The sequence below is a fragment of the Aethalodelphis obliquidens genome, unplaced genomic scaffold, assembly GCF_003676395.1.
Source record: "Aethalodelphis obliquidens isolate GAN/ISIS:26980383/991018 unplaced genomic scaffold, ASM367639v1 scaffold20, whole genome shotgun sequence".
In the NCBI taxonomy this organism is placed as follows: Eukaryota; Metazoa; Chordata; class Mammalia; order Artiodactyla; family Delphinidae; genus Aethalodelphis; species Aethalodelphis obliquidens.
The window spans coordinates 18,594,378-18,621,707 of NW_020837964.1; the positions used below are offsets into that span (position 1 = coordinate 18,594,378).

The 27,330-nt window shown below is 50.7% G+C and overlaps 2 protein-coding genes across 3 annotated transcripts; both read right to left on the minus strand.

Annotated features, from left to right (window-relative positions):
* Positions 1–1,716: 1,716 nt before the first annotated feature.
* On the minus strand, positions 1,717–19,316 carry NUTF2 (nuclear transport factor 2). 2 transcript variants are annotated; one of them, XM_027119567.1, is made up of 5 exons: positions 19,198–19,316; positions 5,754–5,881; positions 4,127–4,198; positions 3,944–4,042; positions 1,717–2,237 (listed from the first exon to the last, which is right to left on the minus strand). In XM_027119567.1, exons 2-5 carry the CDS (start codon positions 5,850–5,852, stop codon positions 2,124–2,126), a joined length of 384 nt encoding a protein of 127 aa, XP_026975368.1. In that variant the 5' UTR covers positions 5,853–5,881; positions 19,198–19,316; the 3' UTR covers positions 1,717–2,123. The 2 variants fall into 2 exon arrangements, with proteins under 2 accessions (XP_026975368.1, XP_026975369.1); XM_027119568.1 differs by lacking the exon at positions 19,198–19,316 and adding an exon at positions 6,849–9,930.
* A 2,419-nt stretch (positions 19,317–21,735) lies between these two features.
* THAP11 (THAP domain containing 11) lies at positions 21,736–23,803 on the minus strand. Its single transcript, XM_027119563.1, has one exon. It carries the CDS (start codon positions 23,385–23,387, stop codon positions 22,464–22,466), a length of 924 nt encoding a protein of 307 aa, XP_026975364.1. The 5' UTR covers positions 23,388–23,803; the 3' UTR covers positions 21,736–22,463.
* Positions 23,804–27,330: the final 3,527 nt, after the last annotated feature.

Genomic DNA, 27,330 nt, shown 5'->3' on the forward strand with positions numbered 1-27,330 from the left:
CCCCTCCCGGAGCCCGCCCCTACCGCGGTCCTGCCCCTGCGCTAGTAGGGTCTGGGGAGTTCCTTGAGGCTGAGGCAGAGCAAATGTCCACCTACTGGACCGCCCAAAGCGCCCTACTTGCCTCAGGATATCCCGCCTGGTCCATGTCCACTCTCAAAGCATGGGCTCATGGTGGGCCTAGGACCGGGTCAATTTGGTTGCCCAAGCTGAATCCCTCAGATGCCCCAGGAGCAAGCTAAATTGGTAGGAGCCTCGGTTTCCCCTTTGGGAAGTGGGTCAGTGTAACCCAAGACCTGAGGGGACCCGTGAAGTCACGGACCCCGGAATTGCAAGGGCAGAGGAGATGGTCCCACCACAAACATCACATTGTTCCCTAACGTCTCCCAGCATCCCCCTGCATGACCTGGCACCCTCAGGCAAAAAGAAAGGAACCATAGTTTACAAACACCTCTTTATTGCAGACATTTCAGGCACAGATACATGGAAAAGCTGTATTGCAGATTTTATACAGGGTGGTTTAAGAGGCAGCAGGTTTCTACCTCTCTCCCCAAACTCCACCCCCCAAATACACAGCAGCCAAGAAATCAGCCCCATTGAAATCTCCTGAGTATGCTGTCCTTTCAAACAGCACATCATCCAGCCCAGTGCCCAGTGTAGCCAGGCAACCAGTGGGGGTCTGAGGAAGTCCTTGGCTTCCATCCATAGTGCAGGAGGGAAGGGGGCTGTGCAGGTCAGGCAAAGCTGTGGTGCCCTCACCAATCCTAAAACCCCTAACAGGGCATCAGCCCAAGTCCTGGGTTTGGTTCTAGCCTGTGGTTGCTACCTTGCCACGAGTTTTACACCACCAAGGTCTCAGGGCTCAAGGGCTAGATTTGTACTAGGCAAGGCTTGTCCCCAAAACTGAGGAGCAGAAACTGCCCCAACAGCTGAGACTTCCCGGGATTTGAAGATAGTGTGAAGGTGTGTGTGTGTGGTCAGGGAGGGAATTGGAGGAGGCCTAGAGATGCCTTGCAGAGGTCTCAGGGGTGAGAAATCCTAGAACCTAAATCCCTCAAACTCAGAATGCTTTCTTTCGTAGTTCTAAATCTATACTCCAACCCAACCGGGCCTGGCTCCATGGGCATTGGAGGCTGGCTGTTCGAGTTACTCCCCTTTGGGTAATGATATCCACAGCAGATGGTACAGCATCAGAGCTGCCCTCTGCTTGGCTTGGGATTTACAGGGCACACTGGATGTGATCCTGACCCTTCTGTGGATAGAACAGGCCCTTCTCCCTCAAACCTCTGCTCATACTTGGCCTTGCTGAGCCCTCAGTTCAGAGGGCCTGAAGCTAATGGGCCATTTTTGCCAAGGCTTTTCCATCTTCGGTGGGGTTCTGGGTCATCTCACATGTCATTAGAGCCTTGACCCTACCCAGCGTAGACATCACAGGAGGTGTCAGAACTGACTGCAGAGGCTTCAGTGCAAGGGAAGCTTCAGGTCAGACCTGAGCTCTGCCTGTCTGCAGCTCACTTTCCCAAGACCAGGTGGGCCATGGAGGGAACACTATGCCCTACAGGGCTTCTGAGAGAAGCCAGCTGAGAGTGCTGCTTCAGCGTTTTCTCCTTGCAACAGGTATCGCTGAAGTGGGGCAGAGGTGGGAGGGTGAGACATGAGAGAGCCAATGAGGCAGGGTAGTTACTGATGCCCAGCCAACTATTAAACTAATTAAAACAATTTAAACTGTTAAGAAAATTTTTGTGGTTTTATTGTATCATGAGGCATTGAAACATCTGAACAAATCAATATCTCGGTGGTGAGGCAGCTGCTTTCTCCTTCACTTCTTTGGGTTACTAGAGCAACTTGTCAGTAGATTTAAAAAAAAAAAAAAAAAAAGACAACCTTTCGCATTACTTAAGTCTTTCCAAGGCATGCGCTGGTACAACACAAACTTCTCCCATCAGATGCAACTAGTCTAGCGTCCAAACATCATGCACAATACCTCGGCAGCAGTAGCGCACTGCGCCCACTCCCACCGCGGCGCTGCTCATTTGTGTATGATATTTGGAGCATCTGGAGGAGCATGAATAATATCGGGAAGAGGAGGGAGGAGGAAACAGCATGAGTGCCTGGCTGGGAGGAGGTCAGCCGAAGTTGTGCAGGGCAAGCCTGAACATGTCATTGGTGCAAACCCAAGCATCATTGATGTTCTTTAATAGGAACATCTGGTGGAACCCCATGATGGGGTCTTCATCGGCCTGTGAGGAGAGAGAAAATGGTTCAGTAAGGTGGCCAAGGAACAGGAAGGGTGTTCAGCAGGAGGTGAACGCTGACTTGGGATCAGGCCCTACAATTTGGACGCAAATCCTAGGAGAGCTAAGGGGTACTTGTGACTGTGAATTGACACAATGTATGAAACACTAAACTGGGCACTAAACTGGGCACTAAACTGGGCCTTGAGATGGCAGCTCACACTGCTATGTACACAAACTGCAGAACAACTCACCAGTTAGCTACAGCAACAGAGCAGAGAACGTACGTGCCTCTGAACCCATGTTTCTGGGCACAAATGATCAATTTGAAAGAGTTCTGCAGCACTTACCATGTAACTCACAGTAATCTGTAAACTAAACAATCTTAGTGTCTGATTATGCCAGTTAGTCCAACCAGGAGAAGGTACTACTAATACTGACTATGGCCAAGTACATGAGAAAAGGCTCAAAACCAAGCTCACACTGATTACAGCTCTACAAGCGAAAAAAACCAATGCAGCACTATCAGGTAATCTGTTTCTTGTCATGTAACATATTTGCAACGAAAAAAGAAAGGCGAGAGACTTCCACCCAAACTGCAGAATACCCAGATGAGGCCTAGTTGAGGTAGGAGCCCAGCCAACCAACAGTGTTTCTAATATCACTGTTTTTTCCAGGAATTATCATCAGCAAGGAGGCAAATCAGTCTTTTGGGGGTTGGACAAAAACACCAGAAAGAACCTGAAGCCAGGTGGGAAGAGGCACTGCTAACTGATTCCAGCCTGGGAAAGTGGGCACTAAGACCCCAGGAGAGACCTCCTCACTCCCAAGGCCTATTTGAGCACACTTGCTGGGCACGGTATCTTGGACAGGCAGGAGAAACTAACAGGAAAGAACAGGCCAGAAGGCAGGTCCGTCTGGGTCCACTGGAGAGGCCTAGCCCCCCCCACCCCCGCCACTTTCTTCCACCCTTGTAACGGACTCAAGAAGCCCTGCCTAGCCTAGGGAGAAGGCATGTGGGCCTGTTACTCTGGGCCCCATGATGCCACAGGCCCAGGAGGTTGGAACCTGGTTAAGGGGCAGCTCATTTGTCCTGCTTTGGGAAGGAGGAGAGGCTTTTTTGGGAAATCAAGAATCTGGCTTCAGCCTGTTAGAGCATAACAAGTAGGAGTTCCTGGGGGGTACGGGACCACAGGAAGGCTTTGAAGGTAACAGGTCTTGAGAAGTGGAAGGAGAAATGCAAAGAGAAGCAAGGGTTTCAGGAATCTGCTTTGCTCAGCAGGTGGAAGAATCAGCAGCCAGCTTGGGGAGTGGCAGCATGGACTCCAGCTCAGGATCAGCTGCCTGCAGAAGGCCCACCTACACCTTGAGGCAGTGCAAAGGCCCAGTGGCTTGGATCACAGCCCCATCCTGCTCCTATACCTCTTGTCCCTTTTCCAAAAATGCTCTATACGAGTGCTCTCCAATAGGACTTGTTGCAATAACAGAAATGTTCTATGTTTGCGCTGTCCAATAGGCAGCCACAAGCACTTGAAGTATGACTAATGCAACTGAGGAACTACATTTTAATTTTATTTCATTTTACTTAATGTAATTTAAAAATCACCACATGTGGCTGATGGCTATTGTACTGAGCTACACAGCTCTAAGCATCACTTTGGGTGTCCCTTGAGAAGCAGGACAGCAGCACTGCAAGGCAGCAGCACTATTACCTTGAGCTGGCCCACAACCATGCTGATGATGCAGCTATCTGGCGTGGGCTGATGGTCCTGCGCCGTGATGCTATGCTGGATTTTCTGGAACGGAAGGCTCTGCAAAGGAAAGAGTGGGTGGTGGGCTGTGGCCAGTGGGGTGGGGAAGGAGCTGCCTGCAGCCCAGCCCTGGCCCTTACTTACAGACAATTTCTCCACAATGGCAGCTTTCCCCTGGAATTGCTGTCCTTCCCACGTAAGGCATGATGCGTCAATCTGAAAACCAGGAAACCTGGGGTCAGGGCTTCAGAGCACAAGGAGTATCTCTGAGGCCCTGAAAGGACCCTGAAAAGGGTCTTGCTTGGGGAAATTAGTTCATGTCTTAGTTTCCCTGCCTGTAAAGAAGGAAAATGAGGGTAACTTCCAAACTTTACAGGATGAACAACTTCTTTAATTACACCCCAGCACTGCAGAACCCAAGCTCTGAAAGACTATGTAACAAAATACAAACTTATTAATAAGTTCACTTCCCACCTTTTATTCAAGAAGTTGTATGGCCTTTGATATGCATGAGCTCCAGGCTGGCTATATGTGGCCAGGGCTCAGTCAAAAGCCATCCTGCTGCATGGTCAGTCAGCACCAGTCCCAGAAAAGCCATCAGTGAGTTCCAAAGAGGCCCTTCCCATGGGGTCAGAGAGGAATGGAGGCTGACAAGGCCTTGCCTGGGACCCTCCCTACCATCAACATGTAACCCATTACCTTCACTTCTTCCCCACCCCATCTCTCCTGCCACAGCCTTCAGGGGCAGAACTCAAAAGTGCCTCTGCTACTTACCAGCTCTGACATTAAGCAAGCTACTTTTTTTTTTCTCCCCCTGAGTCTCAGTTTCCTGATCTTTAAAAGGAATATGTGCTGAGGTTTATATAAAATGACATACATAAAGTACTCTTTTAGGACCTTGCTAACTCTTCTCTGGGTCAGGCCTGCTTTAATTGATTTTAAAAGCAATATGGTAGAAGTGCCAAGGATCCCAGAGTCATACCAGTTTGAGTTTTTAAAATTCTCTACCTATGATAGTGACAATCAAATACCTGTGCTGGATTTGTTCTTCCACTGGTAAGATCCTTTTCTTTTCTTCAAAATTTCTGAACTGGCCCTGACTTTTTGGAGGGAGACACAAAGGAGTTTGCCCACAGCCCAGTCAGGCTGCAAGGCTATGCTGGATGACTCCTACCTCTCCTATCCTGGGCAGACCTGCTAGGCGTGGCCTGATCAATCACATTTCTGTCTTGGGCAGGGTCAAATACAATTAACTCTTGGTATATATGAACATCACTAAAACAGCAGCAAATCATACCTGCATAGAAGGGTTTCTCAAGACACACCAACCTCCCTGGACTAACCCCATTTGTTTCCCATGAGCATTCAGCGGCTTTTGGCCCCCCAAAGGAAGGTGGACCTGGGGCCTCCAGGAGAGATCAGCGGGGCACTGATGATGCTTACAGCTGCTGCCTCCAGAGGGCACCATGAGCCCTAGCCTCTGTCTGCTGCTGCCCAATCTAGAACAGAGGCACTCCCAGGACCATGGAATGGCAAGCCCAGAACCTGCTGCCTAGGGTATCAGAATCCAGTCTTATAGATGACAGAAAGGAATGTGTGGACCAGGGAGTTGGGCTAGGCCTTAAGCCCCCTGTGCCATGGAGAGTAGCTCAGATAAAAGGGAACAGCCAAATTCAGTGAGGGCTGCCAGAACTTGTGAACTGGAGGCACTGGCCCAACATGTGAATTGATTCCCTGAGGTCCCGTTCTGGTCCTAGAGCTGAAGACTTACATAAATTGCGCCTAGTTGGGTTCTGTCGTTATCAAATAACTGGTAGTAATGTTGAATGAAGCTGGATCCAATCTGCTCCCAAATTGGCTTGTCTCCCATTCTGGAGCGTCACCCGGCCTCGTTGAGACCTGCAAGTCCAGTGAGACAGGGAGGGTAGTGTTGGTACCTTGGTACCGTGGAAGCAGGAGGTAGCCAGCCAGTCTCCTCACTGACCCCAACCCCTCCCAGACCTCCTTGAGTAGGGAGTCTTTTGCTGACGTCTGTTCTCCCAGGAAACACAGAGAGGGCCCAGGGAACTGACAGGCGATCCCTCAATACAGACCAGTGCAGGGAGCCCAGAGGTGGACCAGACCCAGACCCTCCTTTGAGGGGCTCTCGTGGATGAAACAGCAGGATGGGTGCTGAGGGTGGAGCCAGGACAAAGGAAGGTCAGAGCAAGTCCAATGGAGGGATGGGCTTTTAAGGAGGAGCTAAGCACTCTCCCCATATCTTTTCATTTAATCCTCTCAACAACCTGCAAGGCTGTTGAGTTATTGCTATTCTTCCCACTTTGCAGGTCGGGAACTACTGATGTCTGTATGTGGAGTGTCTTCTATTGCAGCCTTCAGGCCCACTCCTTGTCCTGCTGAGACTCAGCACTCAGTCCCTCAACACTGCCCTCCGGGCTTACTGGCAGGTGGAAGAAGACCCATTGGGAGTGGGGGGAAATGGCTCCTCAAGGCCCCAGTTGCAACAAAGACAGCGAGTGACTCCCCCCGCACACACTTTGTCTTAAGGGGGTAGTTACGTCTTTGAGGCCAGGTGACATGATTTCGTCACTGATGGGGGTTATATCTACCCACTTCAGAGCTGGAACCATGGGTTCAGAGGATCACAGGTAATAACAGAAATGTTGGGAGGGGAAATGAAGGCTGTGAGGGGGAAATGTGTCATGTCTTCACATCCCCATCCCAGCACTCACTCCATCAGAAGGGCTGCCCCTCTCCAGTCTCTGAGGGGGGGAGGAGAGGGAGGGGTGGGCCCCCCCGCTACAGATATCAGGGACCCCAGGCTGCTAGACGGAAAACCCAAGCCCCAGATGAAAGAGTCGCTCACGCTTTGGCAGGCCCGGGTAGGGTGGCGTGCATCTCCCTGCAGGATCCATGACAGCAGACCTGTGTGTTGCTCTGTAGTCATCTCTGACTGTAGAGGAGCCCACCCCCTCTCTCCTAATAACAGGAACTCTGAACCAAAGCAGTAAGGAGGTGGGTTTGGCCCTGGCAGACAACCATTGGCAGTAGTGGGATCTCACGCAAGTCACTGCACTTCTTAGGGCCTCAGCCCCCTTCTCTATAAGAGGGTGGAACCCTGAGGTTGCCAGTGGTTGTGGTCTCACTAAGGGAACCTAGTAAAGCCCTCAACTCAACATGGTAAGTGCTAGTTTGCTCCAGTCCCTATGACCTCACCCAAGGCCAGAAGAGCCAGAGGGAAGGACAGTGTTAGTGGGCAGTGGCTTATCCCCAATCCAGCCAATCTCCCTGCCTGTGACCAACACTCCAGCCAATGAGGGGCCAGGAAGCTGAGCCAGCTTTATTTTAAGTCCCCTAGGAGGTGGTGGCACTAAAAATAGCAGTTCAGTGCTGGGATGACTAAGAAATGTCCAGGAAAGTCTAAAACAAGCAGAGGAGAAAGCTTGGACCCGGTCACGCCTGCTTGGGACAAGGTGTATCCCAGTTCACACTCTGCCAAGAAATACATCAACAAATGGGAAAAACATAGGATCAACAGCTAGTCCCAGCTGCTCTGTCTTGGTCACATTTCCAAGGGGTCAGACTGTGACTGTACCACATGCAAACTTGGGTTACTGGAGGCAGGACACAGCCCCACATCTCGCATCTCTGCCCCTTCCACCCTAGTATTCACTATGCTTGGCTCACTCATTGTGGCCCAACCCTACCACATCATGCTCTCAAGATGCCTTGCTGAGCATCTTGAACTCTGGGGCAGGGGGAAAGCTGGAGGAATGGATGAGGGCCATCTCCCGCTCTGTCCTAAGCAGCCCTCAGGGAAGGTCTTGGAGAAAGGAGTATGCCAGTCAGAAGAAACAACATTAGCAAATGTCTAGAGCCTCAGAAAGAGATTAGGGCAGGAAACCGAGAAGCTGGAGATGGAGGATGAGGGGAAATAAGGCCAGAAGCTCATCCAAAGAAAAAAAAAGTGGCGCCATGTGGTGGGACAGTGAGGTGAAGGAAGTGGGGGGGTGTTTTTTCCTTTTTCAACATTGTTCTTAACAGTGTGATTAACATGCTAATACAAAAACTACTTGGCAGAAGTAGTGGTAGAGTAAAGAGGTGGAGGGATAAAAGGACAAGAAGACCCCTTTGGCCCGGTGGAGTGGGACAGGGCAGAGTGAGCTCTCCTGAGGAACAGGACTGCTCAGGGGCTCCCAGAAAGTGGGAGAAGGAACCTTCAAAAGTATGTGGACTGAAGACTTTGCTTTAAAGATGTCAAATGGGGCTGCTGAGGCCAACACCAACCTCATTCGAGGCCTTCTTGACCTTGATGTGTTTATCTCTATGTCGTGATCACATCGCCATGTGGTCAGATTCCACTGTCAGCCCACTTTACAGGTGGGAAAACCAAGGTTCAGCTGGTTGCCCCAAGCTCACCCAGTACATCAGTGCTGATACTGGGTTCTCTGGTCAAGGTCACTGCTTGCTTTCTGCTAACTTTGCATCCCTGAGCTCTAAACCACAAGGCTGTCCATGTCCCTCCCCTACAAAACCCTCACCCTTGGGTTAAAGGTCAAACCCCCAAAGCTCCACATGTGGCTATCCACACCCGTCCCTGACTCCTCAGCCATTCTCTCCTATCTCCATCCAGCTCCACACATAAACACACCAGAACTCTCTGAGTGCTTGCTCCCTGTGTCTTTTGCACAGGTGAGTCCTCCTGCCATGATGCCCGCCCTCCCCTCAGGTCACTGTTCAGATGCCACACATTTGGGTCCTCCTTTCCAGACTCAACTGTTGACTCCAACCCCACGTGCAAAGCCATATCAACACACCCAGGGCTCATTCCTCTGCCTGAACACAGCTCTGGGCTGTGAGGGTTCCAGTGTGGTTCCTGCCACACCCGACCCCACCTCCTCAACCTCCCAGCACAGAGTCCAGCAAACTACAGGATTTATAGTTTCTGACTCCAAATCTTCCACAAAGCTTTGCACTCATAGCCAGGAGGCAGCATTCCTGAGTCCAGAAAAAGCAACAGGGTGCAGAGCCCACCTCCCATCCCCATGCAACATAGAGGAGAGGTGGGCCAGGCTGGGAGGATGTTCCCCAGGATGGCCAGCCAGCCTTGACCTTGTTTCTAATATATTTATTGTGGAAAGAACAGCCTGGAAAGAAACAAAATGCCAAGGCTGAGGGGCAGCCTCACATCAGATTGGAGAGTGACCTTCATGACAGCTTCTCCTACAGCTCTTCCAAGAGGGCTGCTGACCACACCGTCTCCTGCTTCACTTAGGCTGACTAAGGCCAGGCTCCTTGAGGAGCAGAAATGACCTTGGTGACCTCTTACCCACTGAGCTTCAGCTTTCACTGACCCTTAGGTCTCTGTGGGTGCAAAGACGCTCTAAAAATGTCTCATAAACCATGGCCCTTTCCCAACAAATTTCCGCAGAGGCAGAGATGCCCCAGCCTTGTGAATGATTTCAACTCATTCATACTCCCTGAGGTTGTCACAGACCCCAGGTTAAAACCTCTGGCCCAGGAGATTCCATTGGGTAACAGAAAAAACTTCATTTTTATCCTCAAATTCTGGGTCAGTGTTTCCATATTTTGAAACTTGAAACAGCAATGTCCGGCTGATAATGTCTCATTTTCACTAATGTGTATTACGTGTAGAAATGTGCTAAGGGCTTTACGTGCATTTGTTCTAACACCCTGTGAGTCAACTCCCATATTAGAGATGAGCAAAATGAGGCCCAGCAAGGTCAGCTAATTTGCTCAAGGTCACGAGCCTAATAAATGGTGGAACTGGATGGAACCAGGCTTAGTGGACTCCAGAGCCAGGACTCCCAGTGATAACTAGTCTGGAGATAAAAATGAACAACATGGGGGCTTCCCTGGTGGTGCAGTGGTTAAGAATCTGTCTGCCAACGCAGGGGACACGGGTTCGAGCCCTGGTCTGGGAAGATCCCATATGCCGCGGAGCAACTAAGCCCGTGCGCCACAACTACTGAGCCTGCAGTCTAGAGCCTGTGAGCCACAACTACGAAGCCTGCATGCCACAACTACTGAAGCCCACACACCTAGAGCCCGTGCTCTGCAACAAAAGAAGCCACCACAATGAAGCCTGTGAATCACAACGAAGAGTAGCCCCTGCTCGCCATGACTAGAGAAAGCCCACGCACAGCAATGAAGACCCAACACAGCCAAAAATAAATAAAAATAAAATAAATAAATTAAAAAAAAAAAAATGAACAACATGTAGGGCTGAAGCCCTGATCTCTGACCTTGGCTTTCTCAGACAGGGGCAAGACAGGGGCAAGACAGGTCTGAACCAGGGCTTCTGCCTCCAAACAATGGCACCAGGCAGACTGCCACACTAAACAATGGGTGTTTTCACCCATTGGGGATGATCTCACAGTTTTCCCAAATCTTCAAAGTCACAACCCCATTCTACCAGCTCAGCAAAACAGATATAGATGCTGGCCTAGCTGGACCTGGGTCAGGGCTGGAGGCAGGAGAGTGATGAGGAAGAGGACATTACTGACTCCAGACTAATAAAACAGAAGGATGCTCACCTCTGAGGGCCCATCACCGAGGTCCGCAAAGAATGCCAGATATGCTGAGCTTATAGTGGGACCCTTGAAATTGGCACCAACCATCTCTATTACCCTCACACCTACTGTCTGCTAGGCCACCAAGAGCCCTGAAGCAGAGGCTGAGAAGGACTCCGACAGGTGGGACTGACAGACAACCTTGGCTTAAACCCAGAGCACAGGCGTGCACTGTGGGGAGTGAGAGGGAAGGCTGCATAGTGCCTGTCCTTCAGGAACAAACTGCACCTCTTTCCATGATCTGAGGGGTGCTGTATATCCTGTCCTACGGCCCTCCAATGACTTCCCTTCCCATTCCCCACTGACAGTCTCAACCATTTATCCTGGCTTCAAGGCCCTGGGTGGCCTGGCCTCCCAGCTATCCAACCTTGTCTCCTGCCACCCACTCCTTCCCGTCCTCTGCAGCCACTCTGGGCATTTTCCTGTTTCTGGAACATGTTGAGCCTGTCTCACTGGAGGGGTTTGCAACTGTTGATCCTTCTACCTGGATCACCCTTCTTCGTAGATCTCCATGTGTCTGCTTCCTTGTCACATATGTGTCAGGTCAAATGTTACCTCCTCATAGATACCTTCAGACACTGTGACCACTCCGTCTAAAGCAGCCACCCATTTACTCACTTCACCACCCCGTTTCATCTTCTTAGCACTTGTCACTGCATGAGACTGTCACATTTACATATTTGTTTATGGTCTGTCTCCCTGACTGGGGCACCCCTGTTCCCATGGTGCCTGGCCCAGCCCCTCTGCTCTGGAGGACTGAGCTCTGGGCAAACCCTGTTCAATTTAAGTGGCCAAGTGACCCACTTCCCCTCCTCCCACACCTTCTGTCCAAGTTGTCAGGAAACAATCCTTTGCCTTCCACCCAGCCATCTGTCTGAGGCGTGTGGGAAGTGGGGCTTAGCCCCAAACACCCTCCATCCCCCCACAAGGCTCTGATCACCTGAGGGACAACTGGGGCTGAATAGTAGGCACACAACCACTTCCCTCAAAGGCTTGGCCTCTAGTTTGCTTCTCCTCTCCCTCATGGTATGACCCTCTGACCCTGTCTCTTCATCAGTAATTATGAGGATGTTAGGGGTAATCAACTGAGGGTATAAAGCAGGACTCAGCTGTAAGCAGTCATTGGCAGGTGCTAGGTGAATACTAGGTCAAGAGCTAGGAAGAAGGTGGATATCTCAGTCTCCTATAGGGACACCACACTAAAGAGCAGCCTTGACCGAGGACTGGCAACAGCCTCGTCCACCACTCCCCTGCCTGAAGTTGGGAGGGAAATCAGCTAAGGTCTGCTGCCCAGATGGCTGGCCAGGACAGAACCCTCTCCTGGGGCAGACCCCTGATGTCTAGGTGCCCCCAGCACCCTAAGGGCCTTTCCTTATCTTCTATTTGAAGAAAGGGCTCCAGAGATTTCAGGCTGCCCTGGCTGGCCCAGAAGGTGAATCCCGAGACCTGCATTGTAGTCCCTCTGCTCCATGCTTATTCAGTCCTTGAGTGGCCACCCCTTCCCAGGTGGCTCAGGGATCTCTGAGGCCCCCGTCCTAGAGAGCTCCCATCCATGAACTTGCTGGTTCATGTACTGTAAGTCAAACTCCTGTAAGCCAAACAGTTACATGTGTTCTCTCATTGGAGTCTCACAGCCCTGAAAAGCTGGTGTGATTAGTGTAACTTTGTAGATGAAGAAACCAAGACTCTGAGAGATTAGGAAAGAATTCAAGACCACAGAAGGCCACTGGCATAGTCAGCATTAAAATGTCCACAAAATTGGCCTGGACTGGAGCAGCTGAGAGCCCATTTCAAGCAGCAGAAAGCATAGATGGCAAAATGAGGCTGTGAGGAATGGAGCCCAGGCCTTTTCTTCCCCTTTGAAATCAGCAAGCTCCATGGCCATCAGAACAGAAGCCTCTAAGTGCATGCTCAGCCTGTCAAAGCAGGTTTACAACCTACAAATGAGAACTTGCCTTGACTTGGGCCTGACCATCTCTGCAAGTGAACCAATGTCTCTTTACAGACATCCTTCCAGGGGGCCACAGTTTCTGCCCTGGTGAGACCCAGTGGCTCTAATGCAGTACCTGAGGCTTTAAGAAACAAACATTCCAGAATTCCCCCAGTTTACTGAGGCAAACTACCCTCAGTTCCCAGGTACCCTGGACACACCCCTCTCATGAGGGGAGGTTCTCCTTCTCCAGCGTAGCCCCCACTCCAGCCTGGGTGCTTAAGGAGTTGGTACATAGCAGGTACCAGCAACAAATAAAGAGAAAGGCCTAGGGTAGTGAGAAGGGCCAACCCCAGCTCTCTTGTGTTCCTCTTCCCTGGCCACTAAGACACTTCCCTAGTTGTAGCCAGGCCTGAGCAAATGATTCCTCCCAGGAAGACACATTCCAGCTGATAGGGTGAGAAGGAGAAGGCGCCACACAGACCTGGTGGTAAGGGTGATTACCAGAACGATCAGTCACTTCAGACTGACTCCAGGCCTGGAAGTCACTGCAGGGATAACCCACTGCTGTGGCCTCCCTCAGGGAGAGAGTCTTCAAGAATTCCTGTCACATACGGTCAAAGCAAGAGAATCACAGAATCTCAAAGTTAGGGAAGGGGTAGTCAACTCAAATCCAACTCCACACACACAAACATCCTCAAATGGCCCATCAGAAAAAAATAACTTTAAAAAGAGGCCCATCAGTGTATACGACAAACCCACAGCAAACATCATTCTCAATGGTGAAAAACTGAAAGCATTTCCTCTAAGATCAGGAACAAGACAAGGATGTCCACTCTCACCACTATTATTCAACATAGTTTTGGAAGTCCTAGCCACGGCAGTCAGAGAAGAAAAAGAAATAAAAGGAATACAAATTGGAAAAAAAGAAGTAAAACTGTCACTGTTTGCAGATGACATGATACTATACATAGAGAATCCTAAAGATGCCACCAGGAAACTACTAGAGCTCATCAATGAATTTGGTAAAGTTGTAGGATACAAAATTAATGCACAGAAATCTCTTGCAGTCCTACGCAATAACGATGAAAAAATCTGAAAGAGAAATTAAGGAAACACTCCCATTTACCAATGCAACAAAAAGAATAAAATACCTAGGAATAAACCTACCTAAGGAGACAAAAGACCTGTATGAAGGAAACTATAAGACACTTATTGAAGAAATTAAAGACAACACAAACAGATGGAGAGATATACCATGTTCTTGGATTGGAAGAATCAATGTTGTGAAAATGACTATACTATCCAAAGCAATCTACAGATTCAATGCAAACCCTATCAAATTACCAGTGGCATTTTTTACAGAACTAGAACAAGAAAATCTTAAAATTTGTATGGAGAAACAAAATACCCCGAATAGCCAAAGGAGTCTTGAGGGAAAAAAACGGAGCTGGCGGAATCAGACTCCCTGACTTCAGACTATACTACAAAGCTACAGTAAAGAAGACAATATGGTACTGGCACAAAAACAGAAATATAGATCAATGGAACAGGATAGAAAGCCCAGAGATAAACCCACACACCTATGGTCAACTAATCTACGACAAAGGAGGCAAGGATATACAATGGAGAAAAGACAGTCTCTTCAATAAGTGGTGCTGGGAAAACTGGACAGCTACATGTAAAAGAATGAAATTAGAACACTCCCTAACACCATACACAAAAATAAACTCAAAATGGATTAGGACCTAAATGTAAGACTGGACACTATAAAACTCTTAGAAGAAAACATAGGAAGAACACTCTTTGACATAAATCACAGCAAGATCTTTTTTGATCCACCTCCTAGAATAATGGAAATAAAAACAAAAATAAATAAATGGGACCTAATGAAACTTAAAAGCTTTTGCACAGCAAAGGAAACTACAAACAAGATGAAAAGACAGCCCTCAGAATGGGAGAAAATATTTGCAAACAAATCAATGGACAAAGGATTAATCTCCAAAATATATAAACAACCCATGCAGCTCAATATCAAAAAAATAAACAACCCAATCAAAACACGGGCAGAAGACCTAAATAGACATTTCTCCAAAGACATACAGATGGCCAAGAAGCACATGAAAAGATGCTCAACATCACTAATTATTAGAGAAATGTAAATCAAAACTACAATGAGGTATCACCTCACACCAGTTAGAATGGGCACCAGAAAATCTACAAATAGGACTTCCCTGGTGGCGCAGTGGCTAGGAATCCGCCTGCCAACTCAGGGGACACAGGTTTGACCTATGGTCTGGGAAGATCCCACATGCCACGGAGCAACTAAGCCCGTGCACCATAACTACTGAGCCTACGCTCTAGAGCCCGTGAGCCACAACTACTGAAGCCCGCGTGCGTAGAGCCTGTGCTCTGCAACGAGAAGCCACTGCACTGAAAAGCCCGCCTGCCACAACGAAGAATAGCTCCAACTCGCTGCAACTAGAGAAAGCCTACGCACAGCAATGAAGACCCAATGCAGCCAAAAATAAATAAATAAAACAAATAAATTTTATTAAAAAAAAAAGAAAATCTACAAACAACAAATGCTGGAGAGGGTGTGGAGAAATCGGAACCCTCTTGCACTGTTGGTGGGAATGTCAATTGATACAGCCACTATGGAAAACAGTATGGAGGTTCCTTAAAAAACAAAAAATAGAATTACCATATGACCCAGCAATCCCAGTACTGGGCATATACCCAGAGAAAACCATAATTCAAAAAGACACATGCACCCCAATGTTCACTGCAGCACTATTTACAATAGCCAGGTCATGGAAGCAACCTAAACACCCATCAACAGACGAATGGATAAAGAAGATGTAGTATAGTATATACATACAATGGAATATTACTCAGCCGTAAAAAGGAACGAAATTGGGTCATTTGTAGAGATGTGGATGGACCTAGAGGCTGTCATACAGAGTGAAGTAAGTCAGAAAGAGAAAAACAAATATCGTATATTAACGCATACATGTGGAACCTAGAAAAATGGTACAGATGAACCAGTTTGCAAGGCAGAAATAGAGACACAGATGTAGAGAACAAACGTATGGACACCAAGAGGGGAAAGTGGTGGGGGGGTGGTGGTGGTGGTGGTGGGATGAATTGGGAGATAGGGACTGACATGTATACACTAATATGTATAAAACACATAACTAACAAGAACCTGCAGTATAAAAAAATTAAATTAAATTAAATTAAATAAAAAAGGAGGCCCATCGGGCTTCCCTGGTGGTGCAGCGGTTGAGAGTCCGCCTGCCGATGCAGGGGACGCAGGTTCATGTCCTGGTCCGGGAAGATCCCACATGCCGCGGAGCGGCTGGGCCCGTGAGCCATGGCTGTTGAGCCTGCACGTCCGGAGCCTGTGCTCCACAACGGGAGAGGCCACAACAGTGAGGGGCCCACGTACCGCAAAAAAAAAAAGGCCCATCAGGAGGTTCAGCTCAACCCCAGCGCACAGAAATCCTGCCCAACTTTCAATGTCCATCCTGTGGAAAACTTTTTGGATCCACTTCCCTCTCTCCAAAAGGACTATTCCCTTTCACTTCTGGGGAGAGTGCCTCTGGTCTGACTCTGGAAGATGTCCTGATATTTATCACTCCAGGAGCACTGGGCACTTGAATAAGTGACCTGAGAGGGTCTCAGAAGAGACAGAAGCCACAAACCCAGGTTCCAGGCAGGGAATAAGGCCACACACCACAGAATGCTGGTGAGATTCTCAGGCACCAGGAGAATACCCAGCAGAGACCCCTGAGGAATGCAGGAGCTACCGATAGAAGACAGCTGCTAGACTCAACAGCCACAGCAATTTGGAGTGGTGACAGCCAAGTTTCTCAAGGGACCCCAGACTTTCCTGGCCCCAACATCCTGAAGTATACCTTGTTCTGTGGTTTCTCCAGGCACTGGAGAGGAGAGTGGGCTCACTAACAGACTTTCCTCTCTGGTGCTCTACTCATTCAGAAGCCCCCTCTTTTGCAAAGGGCCAAGAGCCCCTTGTGGGTCCCTTCAACTTAGCCCTCAGCACATAATAGCAACATTACCTCTGTCTCTTCCACTACTGTGACATCCTTTTCCCAGCACCAGGACTTGGTAGGATTCATTATTCTACCTCCAGCCTCAGCCCAGTGGGCTGACATATCGAAAGCGCTGCAAGAATGGTTGCTGAATAAAATGGATCATTGGTGTAAAAGGAGAAAAAAAAAATTTCAAGCAAGATACTAATGCCTCAGTAAGGGTATTCCAGAATTTTTTGATACAAGGTGCCTTCCAGTTCTAAAATTTGAGAATTCTTTCACTTAAATCATTCTTCCCATCCCAACCCACCAACTGCAAAGACAGCAGAATAAAGTGAAACGTGGCTCAGAGAGGAGAGGTGGTCTCCATGTCACTAAGGGACCTAGTTGAGCTGGTTGAGAACCCAGCATCCTCACAGCCTGCCCGCTTGCTTACGCAGCCATATCCTGACTGTCCCATGCCAGGCCCCACCTCCCAAGACAGCCCTACATGAACAGAGGGTGCAGATTGATTCTGGAGAACCTCAGGGTTCTTTAACGATTGGAATGAGAGGGAGGGACCTGAATTCCTCCTGTTCCCAAGTAACCTTTGTTCCTTTTTCCCAAGGAACAGCAGCATTTTGACCTTGAAGAAAACCCTTGTTTTCAAGTCACCTAGGGCTTTGCAATGTGTGAACTAATCCACAGCCATAAAGCCTAATTCACCTGACACCAGTGTCCTAGAAAGGACCAACCCAGACAATCTCAAGGTCTTGGAACAACTACTTATAGCACTAAGAGATCCAATCACACTGATCCTATTTGTGTCCTGTGGGTGGTCCCTCCTTGTTGCCCACCTCCACTGGCAAACCAGGCCTCTCCTAAGTCTGCTGAATGAACCTGACTCCCATGTGGTCGTGGGCTAGGATGTGGACTAGGAGGGTTGAGTCCAGAGAAAACGCAGGCCCTGGTGACGAGATCTGGACAGAACCTTCCTTGCCTGTCCTCCTTAACCAGGGAGAATGCAATTCAACTGCAGGAAAACTTCCAAGGCTAGAGTTCAATGACCAGAAAAATATTACCTGGGGAAATACTCAAGGGAAAAAAATTCCAAGGATGGTGGCTTCCTGCGTCACAGGCCTAACTCAACTCTCCTAAAAGAACTGCATGCTGCTGAGGCCAGGTCTGCAGAGACTTAGCTGCATCTTTATCCCTGCAAGAACTGTGGCTCAGAAGCTACATTGGGGTCAGAGAAATCAAGGCTTAACGAACTGTCTCTTCTCCATATCCCATGGTCTTCTCTGGACTTGTCCCTTAATTTTATCACCAATCAGGAGTGCCTTTACAAAGCCTGCTAGAAGACTACCCTATGGCTAGATACTTCCCTACTCCCAGAAATCAATGGAGTCCTTGGAGCCATCATTAAAGGCAATTTCCCAAGGCCCAACCAGCTTCCTGCCTGTTCATAGGTCACTCAGTTGTTGGAAAGTGAGCAGGCAGGTGAGGGAAGCCTGACTTTGTGCAGCCTCCAGCTCTAGTCCTGCCACCCAGGCTTCAGAAGGGCCTCACAGAGCATGAATCTGAACCCCACAGCCCAGATGTGCCCTATGCCCAATGTTGCTTGCAGCCCAGCCTCTTGTTTGGTACCAGGCTCAGGGACCTCAGACCTGGATTCTACTTTCCCCTCCATTAAACCCCACCTTACCGTTACCATTCTTATCGAATCATCCTCCTCTGTGGGAAAAGGGCAGATGACTCTGGGAGGGGCAGAAGTGAGGATTAGGCTGTGCTGAAGAGATCTAACGATGTGTTGGAGGCTCACACATTCAGCCTTACCTCCTTGGCTTCTTCCCTCCCTCCACTAACGGGGCCGGCCAACCCACCCACGGCTGGGGCCTGATCACTGACAGAGAGAAGGGCGGGGACTGAGCCTACGAGTCCGGAGCCGCCTCATCTCATCAAGCCAGATCCTCTAAGACTGACCGGGGATGAAGTCCCACGTGGAACCCCCTCCCTACCCCAGATTCCCTGACCCTGGCCTCGATGCAGGAGAATCTGAGTTCCAGAGTGGGAGATAGGTTTCGTGCACTCTTAGCGGGCAGACAAGCAAGGGAGCGTTCACCTACATCCTAGCCGAGCTATGGTTGAGAACCGGGTGAGGGTAGGGCTGCGGCAGGCGGGCGCCCTTACCCAGTGCTGACTCCGGAGCGGGCCGGGTGGCACCTGCCCATCCCCGGATCCTTGGCAGGCGGGCGGCAGGACGTGTGGCTGGGGTCCGCCCGCTAGCCTGCCTGCAGAGTTTGCAGGACTCGGGCTGGCCGGGCTAGGCCAGACGGGGCGGGGCCCGGAGAGCCCCATCCGGGTGGTCCAGAACAGAGAAAAAGGCCCGGCCCCGGCGCGGTCCGGTGTGCCCGCCACGGGCACGGTACGCCTGAAATGGGTTCCTGGCTGTCTCTGTGTTCCCCCTGGCCGCCGCCTCAGAGGACCGACGGGAGGCGGAGCCGCGCGCGACACATGGCCCCGGCCCCGCGCGGCTTCGGGCCGCCGGGGGGGGGAGGGGAGGGGCGGCCCTGGGACTCGCAGCTGAGGCTCCAGGCGACCCGGAGCGCGGCTCCTGTGGCCCAGCCCCCGCCCCAGCGCGCTAGCCCAGACACTCACCCGAGGGGCTGGCACGATGGCGGCAGCGGCGGCGGCAACCCAGCGCGGTCTGCGACCGACTGTCCCTTCCCCCCTGCCTTCCCTTGCCACCCCGCTGCACTCTGGGAAACGCAGTTCCCCCCGTTCTCCTTTTTGGCATAGATGCGCCAGGAGAAAACTACAGTTCCCGACGTCCTATGCGCCGAGGCCCAGACACGGCCCGCAGCGCGGGAGGGGAGACTAAGTCAGGGAGGGAGGCCGCCGAGGCGAGCCCCTGAGAATTGTGGTCTAGCGGAAGCCTCTGGAACACCCGAGCTTGGCGCCAGGCGAGGGTCAGGGCTCAGTTATCGCCAAGTCCCAGCTGGTCCGGCCCAGCTCTGGTTGCGCGGCCGTTCGGTGTTGGCCCCGCCTCCGTGGGAGCTCGGCCTGGCCCCAAACTGGCCTAGCCGCCCCTCCCTGGGCCCCTGAGCTGTTTCCGCTCGCAAAGCCCCCTCCCCTTTGGTGCTCTGGCCGCCCCTGCAGCCCCTTCGAGTGTTGCTCTAAGGCCAGCCGGGGCGGAACGCACAGCTTCTGTTTTTCCCAACATTCTTGCGCCCTGCCCGGTGCTAGTCGGACCCAAAGCTGGTTTCAAGCAGGCGAGGCTTTTCTTGGGCTGGAGACAAGATTACTCTTTAGGTTTCTGCAGTTAGGGTCTACAAGACATTCTCACAAGTTTGGTTTTTGTTTTTTTTCCAGTAGGCATGGCAGCTAAGAGTTTCATTTTTATTAAGAGAAAAGAGTAATAACTGGCACGCCCAAACCTTCCCCGTGATTTAAGTGATAAAATTGTCCATAATCTCCCTCCTGCCCATTGCCCTTTCCTTTCAACCCCCATTTTCATCGTTTCCCGGGCAACGCAAACTTTTGAAGTAAGGCCAGTCTCTAGTTCAGGCCTGCTGGGGAAATGCTCTGCAGCTAAGCCAGGGGGATCACAGGTAAAGTTTATAGCAACAAGTCTTCTCCTGACCAGAGATCTCTCAGTTCTCTTGTTCTTCCAGAAGGGTCCTTCACAGATCCTCACTGTCACCCCCACCGCTCCTCCCGGGAATGCCTCATACGACCAGGCTAGGCTTTGTTTAATTAAATCCCAGATCTCTATTACTTTGCCTGACTAGATTCTTCTCTTATTACTCAGTCAGGGAGACTCTGTATTGCCCTGCTTGTGGTGTATCTAGGACCTCCCTTGCTCTGAGCTGTCCTCCTCCCCTCCAGAAGCTAAAACACCAGATAGGTTGTGTGCTCACAACATCCAGACACCAGAGAGTCCTAGCCAGTCTGGCCCTCACCCTGTCCTGGGAGTGCTGCTGAGAGGTTCAAGTGAGCCAAAGCTGAAACAGTCTAAGTCCCTTCAACACACAGGAGCTAAAGGACACACTAAAGAGCATGGCTTGGGCCTGGGAAAGTCCTCACTCCTAATGAAGGAGGGTGAGGACAGTTGAGCAACTGATCCAATACCTACCCATAAAGGGCTTCAGTCCCACCTGGCCTGGAAGGTCACTGCTGTGCTTCCACCACCTTAGGTCAAGCCAGAACTAACCCTAGGAAGGGAGAGATACAGTCCCTTCCACATCTAGGTACTGCACAACCTATCTCCCACCCCTCCTCCCCACCACAGACTTGTTTCTCAAATCAGTGCCAAGGGACCAGAAGAAGAGCAGAAATTGAGAGACATTAATTTTAGAGTCATTCCAGTTTGAAACCACAGGGAAAGACCCCAGGTAAGTGGCTTTTTCCATAAGTAACAGAGAAAGGAGTCATATGTTTTATGGAGCCCAATAAGTGTCCATTTGTGCCCCAACACCCATGTTAAACATGGCTAGCTTTAAAGGCATCTGTAGCTAGCTTTGAGCTAAATTACTTGGAACTATAAATAAAAATGTCACCTTGCCGCTACAATATCCAATCTAAAGAAAGATGTTAACAGCCAAGAAAATGAGTCAAGGGTCACCAATTCCAACTCCTATGCTTAAAGTCCTCTATGGATCCACCTCCTTCACAATGAAAGTGTACCAAAGTCAAAGGTATCTGTATAAGAGTCCATGGCTGGCTCCAGCTACGGTCTTCACTGATTTAAGTAACTGCGTGCCCACGTGTGCCAGACACCATACTAGGCCTAAGGGCTAAAATAGTGAGCAAAATTCAACTCCAGCTGAAAATTCTTAAGGAATTCAAAACCCTCAGAGAAGTGGGCTGCCACAATTCAGTTTAGTTCTCAGTTGCTCCTTCTCCCAGTTGAAAGGACACAGGGAGCTAACCCATGGACAAACCAGGACCATTTGGTGCAATTTCCAAACTCTTCGGGGTGAGCTGGAACTCTGCAAAGACCTTATAAGGCCAGGGTCCTTGTGCTTAGGGCCTCTTTATGGAGAAACCTAGTCACTGAAGCATCTCTACTCTCAGGGTCAGCCTGGTCCTTGAGACCTAAGGCGGCGAAGGTGGAGGCCTATCAGGAAGTCCATCTCTCCATGTTTCAGGGACCCTTAGCTGAGTCCTTATAAAAATAAATTGGCGAAACCCAAATAAAAACCTTACTTTCTGTTTAATCTGTTTTGCCAAACAAACACAGTGAAAACTTTAGTCTGACTAATTGTACAGAAAATAGAATTTGTAACCAGTAGCAAACATAACAGGATAGACCTAAGTCCCTGGCAAGCTGGATCTCCATCAACAGGTCACCTAGATCCCCTTGTCGATGGCCTCCTGGGAGGGAGGTCCTAGGAGGCAGAGGCACAGATCTGCCAGTCCCCATCAGAATCACAGGCTGCACCTGGGAAGGAAAAGCACAAAAAGTAGAACTGATGTTACTTGGATCTCTTATCACTACACACAGAAGAGTTGTCTCTGATTGCCGGCCAAACTCAAGGTTCAGTTGTTTTCCCAAAGCCACAGTCCTTGGGCATCTCGCCTGCATCCCTAGGGGATAAGTTTCAAGTTCAGTGGTTCTGAAGCCTCTGCTTAACCAGAACCTGCAACATAAACTTGGGGTTGGGGAGTGAAGGTAGGGAGGGGTAGACAAAGTCATAATTGCTGGTGTCACCAGTGCAGAGTCTGAGATCCCAGACTTCAGGACCTTGCTTCAGGAGGAAACAAGAGAGGGTGCTTGGTCACCAGCAAAAGAGTCCAGCTGCCCTAAGGCTCAGTACTGCCAACCAGTGCCCCAGGAGTATGAGGGAGTTCAACAGCGGTGGCCTCAGGTCCCTCTAAGCTGGCAGGAGTCTGGGAGTCCCGAAGGCCGAAAGGGGACTCGTTCACATTCCGTGCTTCTTGCGGATGACAGCCATGGCCAGCAGCCTATCCTTCTCGCGTAGTTCTTCACGGAGTTTGGCTTCGGTGAGACGCAGGTGACGGATGCTGCCCTTCATCTCCTTCATCTTCACCTCCATCAGCGCCAGGATGTCCCGCTGCTCGTTCAGCTTGCGCAAGAGCTCCTCCTCTGTGGTGCCTGACGACAACGAGTACGAGTGGTCGGAGCCAGTATCAGGGAAGCCCTCTTCCCCGACCACCACCAACTGGGGGCCCATGGGGCACTCGGCGGCCTCCAGCCCTGCTGTAGCAGCCTCTAGCTCCGACGCAGCGGCTGCGGCGGCTGCGCCCTCTGCGGCCGCGAACTCCACTTGCACCGTCAGGTCAATGGGCTTCACATCTTCTCCCGTGGGAGTGGTGGGAGCCGGAGGCACGGATCCCGGAGGCTGGCTGCTGTCCACAGCAGCCTGAAGGGTGAGGAGCACAGCCGCAGAAGCAGATACCAGGTTCGGCTGCAGCTGGGCGGTCTGGGCAGTGGAGGCGGACGGCGACGGCTGCTGCTGCTGCTGCTGTTGTTGTTGCTGCTGCTGCTGCTGCTGTTGCTGCTGCTGCTGCTGCTGCCTGCGGCGGGCGGCTGCGGCCCCCGCGGGTCTGCGTGCTACTTTGCGCTCGTTGACGCCGCGCAGCGGGAAGATGGTGGGGACCCGCACCGTGTAGGTTTTGCGGCCGCCCTGGAAGTGAACGCTGCAGAGACGGTGGCCCGTGGTGGGCTGGAAGGTGGAGAAGCACCCACTGACGCCGGCACGGGACACATTCTTGAGCCAAAGGCGCCGCAGCTCAGCGTCCTTGGGAAACGTGTAGAAGTGCAACGCCTTGTCCCGGTGCGAGTTGTTGTAGCAGCCTGGCACGCAGCACGTAAAGCCAGGCATGGCTGCGCCGCGCGGCCCGGCCCAGCCCACCGGCCTTCTGAGCCTTTCGACGGCCCGGTCGGTATGCCGCCGCCCGCCCCTCGACGGGCGGCACCGCGCGAGGCCTTCGGCGGCCTCCCACTACTGCCGCCCGGCGCGGCCGGCCTGGCCCGGCGCCCCGTGCCCAGAATACGCCTCCCGTCGGCCCGCGCCGAGCCAGCCGCCCAGCCGCCCGCCTGCGCTCCAGAGTGGGCCCCAGGGACGCCGCGAAGGACCGCCTGGGAAAGAGGACTACGCCCCCCACAATGCACCGCGGCAGAAGCCGCTCACTTCCGGAGCGGGGCGCGCTTGTTCCGGTCTCTTTGCAGGGCACCGCGACAGCCCACGTAGAGCGGACTTTTCCCCTACACGGCTCACCCTCGGCGGACTAGAGAGGCGTATTCGGTTGGAACTCTGTCGCTTGGAGCGCCCTTCGCAAGGACCTGGAATCCTGATGGGGGTCGGGCGGCGCGCGTCTCTCCAGTGCGCAAGCGCCCTGGGCATGTGCCCACGGAAACTATAAGTCCCGAAATGCCTTGCGCTAAACTTGGCGGCTGCGACCTGGAGCGCCGCCTAAGGGAAAGGTCGGATTGCAAGCGGACCAGGATTCGGACGAGGTTGTGTTGTTCGCCGGAAGCGGTACCCCAACCCTGAGCTGCTGAGTCCACGGCATTCCTGCGGGGGAGGGGAGGAAGGACCTAAGCCTCAGCGCCCCAGAGGACCTCAGGGAGCCCTTTTGTCTGAATTAGAGACTCTCCCCCGACTCAGATGCCACTTGCCTTGACTGTCTTATTGACCTAAACATAGTCATCACTAGGCGCCTACTGTGCACCGACCATAGTGCAGGGAGTTGGGAACCTTGCAGGAACCATACCGACCCGGCCTGACTATAGAGGGATGAGGGTCAGACTTTTGGATAATAGATGTGAATGAATGCACACTAATGGATGTCTAATCACAGAAATAAACGCTCCAAAAAAAAAAAAAAAAATCAACAAGGGAGAGGGAGAAGTGGGAGGCGGAGGCCCAGGAAGAAAAAATCCACGAAAAGCTTGGTTAGGGAGGAGTCGCTGGTTTTTGCCCGGGAACCAGCCTGTAAGAACCTGAGGCAGGAAGGAGCTAGGCTCTGCCCTTAAGGATCCTCAAGGGTAGCCAGAATAGCAGAAGCTCCGAAAGATAAACTGGGCCAAGTTAAAAGATTTGTGATTTTATTCTGCCGGTGACTGGGAACTGTTGGAGGGGTGTTAAACGAGAGGTTGGACAGGATTTGTATTGTAACAAGTCACCTCCCCACTCCCTCGACTTCCTTGGGGAAAATGTTCTAAAGGGCAAGAGAAGCTGTGGAAAACCAGAGAGGAGGCCAGGCACTCGTCATGGAGAATTACCTGTAAGCTAGCCCTCCTTTGCCGAGTTCCCCGTTTCTCCCACTTCTTGCCGTTCTTCACCCTTTCTCCTGACTCTCCTTCCTCACTTTTTTCTCTTCTGATTACAGACCACGGGTATGAATTCGAAGCCTAGTTTATATATTATTTCTAATTATTTGATATAAAAACAAAATAGATCGGGCCTTTTAAAAGTTTGCAAAAGCACTCCAAGTTAACTGTCACTTTTTTAGTTATTCCTTTTTATTTTTGGCTGCATTGGGTCGTTGTTGCCGCACACGGGCTTTTCTCTAGATGCGGCAAGCAGGGGCTACTCTTTGTTGCAGTCCTTGGGCTTCTCATTGCAGTGGCTTCACTTGTTGCAGAGCGCGGGCTCTAGGTGCGCGGGCTTCAATAGTTGTGGCGTGCGGGCTCTAGAGCACAGGCTCAGTAGTTGTGGTGCACAGGCTTAGTTGCTCCGCGGCATGTGGGATCTTTCCAGACCAGGGCTCGAACCCGTGTCCCCTGCATTGGCAGGCGGATTCCTAACCACTGTGCCACCAGGGAAGTCCAAGTTTGTTATTCTTTATTGTAAAACAGACCCATACTTAAAATGTTCTAGAAACATAAACGACAATGGGGAAAAAAAGAACTATTTTTCTGGTCCCAACACCCATACATTACCATTGCATTTCTGTTTACAACCAATGTAATCCTTGGTTATTTGTGTGGTTTTTTTTTAATTAATTAATTTATTTATTTTTGGCTGTGTTGGGTCTTCGTTTCTATGCGAGGGCTTTCTCTAGTTGCGGCAAGCGGGGGCCACTCTTCATCGTGGTGCGCGGGCCTCTCACTATCATGGCCTCTCTTGTTGCAGAGCACAGGCTCCAGATGCACAGGCTCAGTAGTTGTGGCTCACAGGCCTAGTTGCGCCACAGCATGTGGGATCTTCCCAGACCAGGGCTCGAACCCGTGTCCCCTGCATGAGCAGGCAGACTCTCAACCACTGCGCCACCAGGGAAGCCCCCAGTTTTTTTGATTGTTTGTTCGGTTTTGGTTTTGCTTTCTTGTGTTTTTTGGCCACACCACGCGGCTTGTGGGATTTTAGTTCTTGGACCAGGGATTGAATCCAGGCCCTCGGCAGTGAGAGCGCAGAGTCCTAACCACTGAACCACCAGGGAATTCCCCCAGTGTTTTATTATTTAAAACAATATTTATGGGGCTTCCCTGGTGGCGCAGTGGTTGAGAGTCCGCCTGCCGATGCAGGGGACATAGGTTCGTGCCCTGGTCCGGGAGGATCCCACATGCTGCGGAGCGGCTGGGCCCGTGAGCCATGGCTGCTGAGCCTGCGCGTCCAGATCCTGTGCTCCACAACAGGAGAGGCCACAACAGTGAGAGGTCCGCGTATCGCAAAACAAAAACAAAAACAATATTTATAAAATATTATTATTATTTTGTCTGCATTGGGTCTTCGTTGCTGCACACGGGCTTTCTCTAGTTGAGGCAAGAGGGAGCTATTTTTCGTTGCAGTGCACAGGCTTCTCACTGCAGTGGCTTCTCTTTGTTGTGGAGCACGGGGCCTAGGCGCGCAGACTTCAGTAATTGTTGCTCGCGGGCTCTAGGCTCACCGGCTTCAGTAGTTGTGGCACTGAGGTTCCGTAGATGTGGCTTGCGGGCTCTAGAGCGCAGGCTCAGTAGTTGTGGTGCACGGGTTTAGTTTCTCCGCAGCATGTGGGATCTTCCCGGACCAGGGCTCGAATGTCCTCTGAATTGGCAGGTGGATTCTTAACCGCTACACCAGCAGGGCAGTCCCTGTGTTTTGTTTTGTTTTTTTGACAAATAGTAAATATAAAGTTTAATCAATCGTGTAAACACAGTAAAGACAATCTATGCAAACACAAATAATGCTGTGAAAAGTAAGCTCATTCTCAAATTGTTTTGAAAAGTTTTTAATGTTTTTTCCATATTATCCAGTCCAAAGCTTTACAAATAATAAATAAATATTGCACTTAGGTGGTTGATAGTGATCGCGGAAATGTGCCTGCAAAGGGCTAGCAATTTAAGCCAGATAACACAAAGGTCAGATCTAAATGACGAGGAATATTGATATGATTTTCCTCTGCAGTTCTCTAATTTTGAGAAGCAAGAATCTTATTTTTTCTTTGCTCTATTTTTTAACATAAGCACAAATATGCCCACGCCACTGCCAGTATCTGAAACTTTACACATAATTTAGGAGCATGAAGGAGAACTCCACAGGAAACTCAGAGCTCAAGTTCTATTTCAATTCCCATTAAAATGTAAGAAAGGGGGCAGGGGGCTGTCAATTGGTGAAAATATGGTAATGGAGTCTCCAGCATTAACAGAACTTTTGAGAGCCGAAATTTATCTCAGAATTGCTGATGTTTGGAGATTTTAACATCTCTGCTGGATCACAAACAGCCCACTAGCCTCTAAGCCCGCAAACTGATCTCTTGTGATAGATACAGGTCCTATAGACACATCGGTCTTTGCAAATGCAAATCTGATCAGGTCACATATAGAATACAGTTATTTTTTTCCTG

Coding starts and splice junctions, on each gene's coding strand:
- NUTF2 (XM_027119567.1), bottom strand. CDS start 5,852: ATGGGAGACAAGCCAATTTGGGAGCAGATTGGATCCAGCTTCATTCAA. Junction 4,043..4,126: donor CCATTGTGGAGAAATTGTCT/GTAAGTAAGGGC, acceptor TTTCCTTTGCAG/AGCCTTCCGTTCCAGAAAAT. Junction 2,238..3,943: donor TGGTTGTGGGCCAGCTCAAG/GTAATAGTGCTG, acceptor CTCTCCTCACAG/GCCGATGAAGACCCCATCAT.
- THAP11 (XM_027119563.1), bottom strand. CDS start 23,387: ATGCCTGGCTTTACGTGCTGCGTGCCAGGCTGCTACAACAACTCGCAC.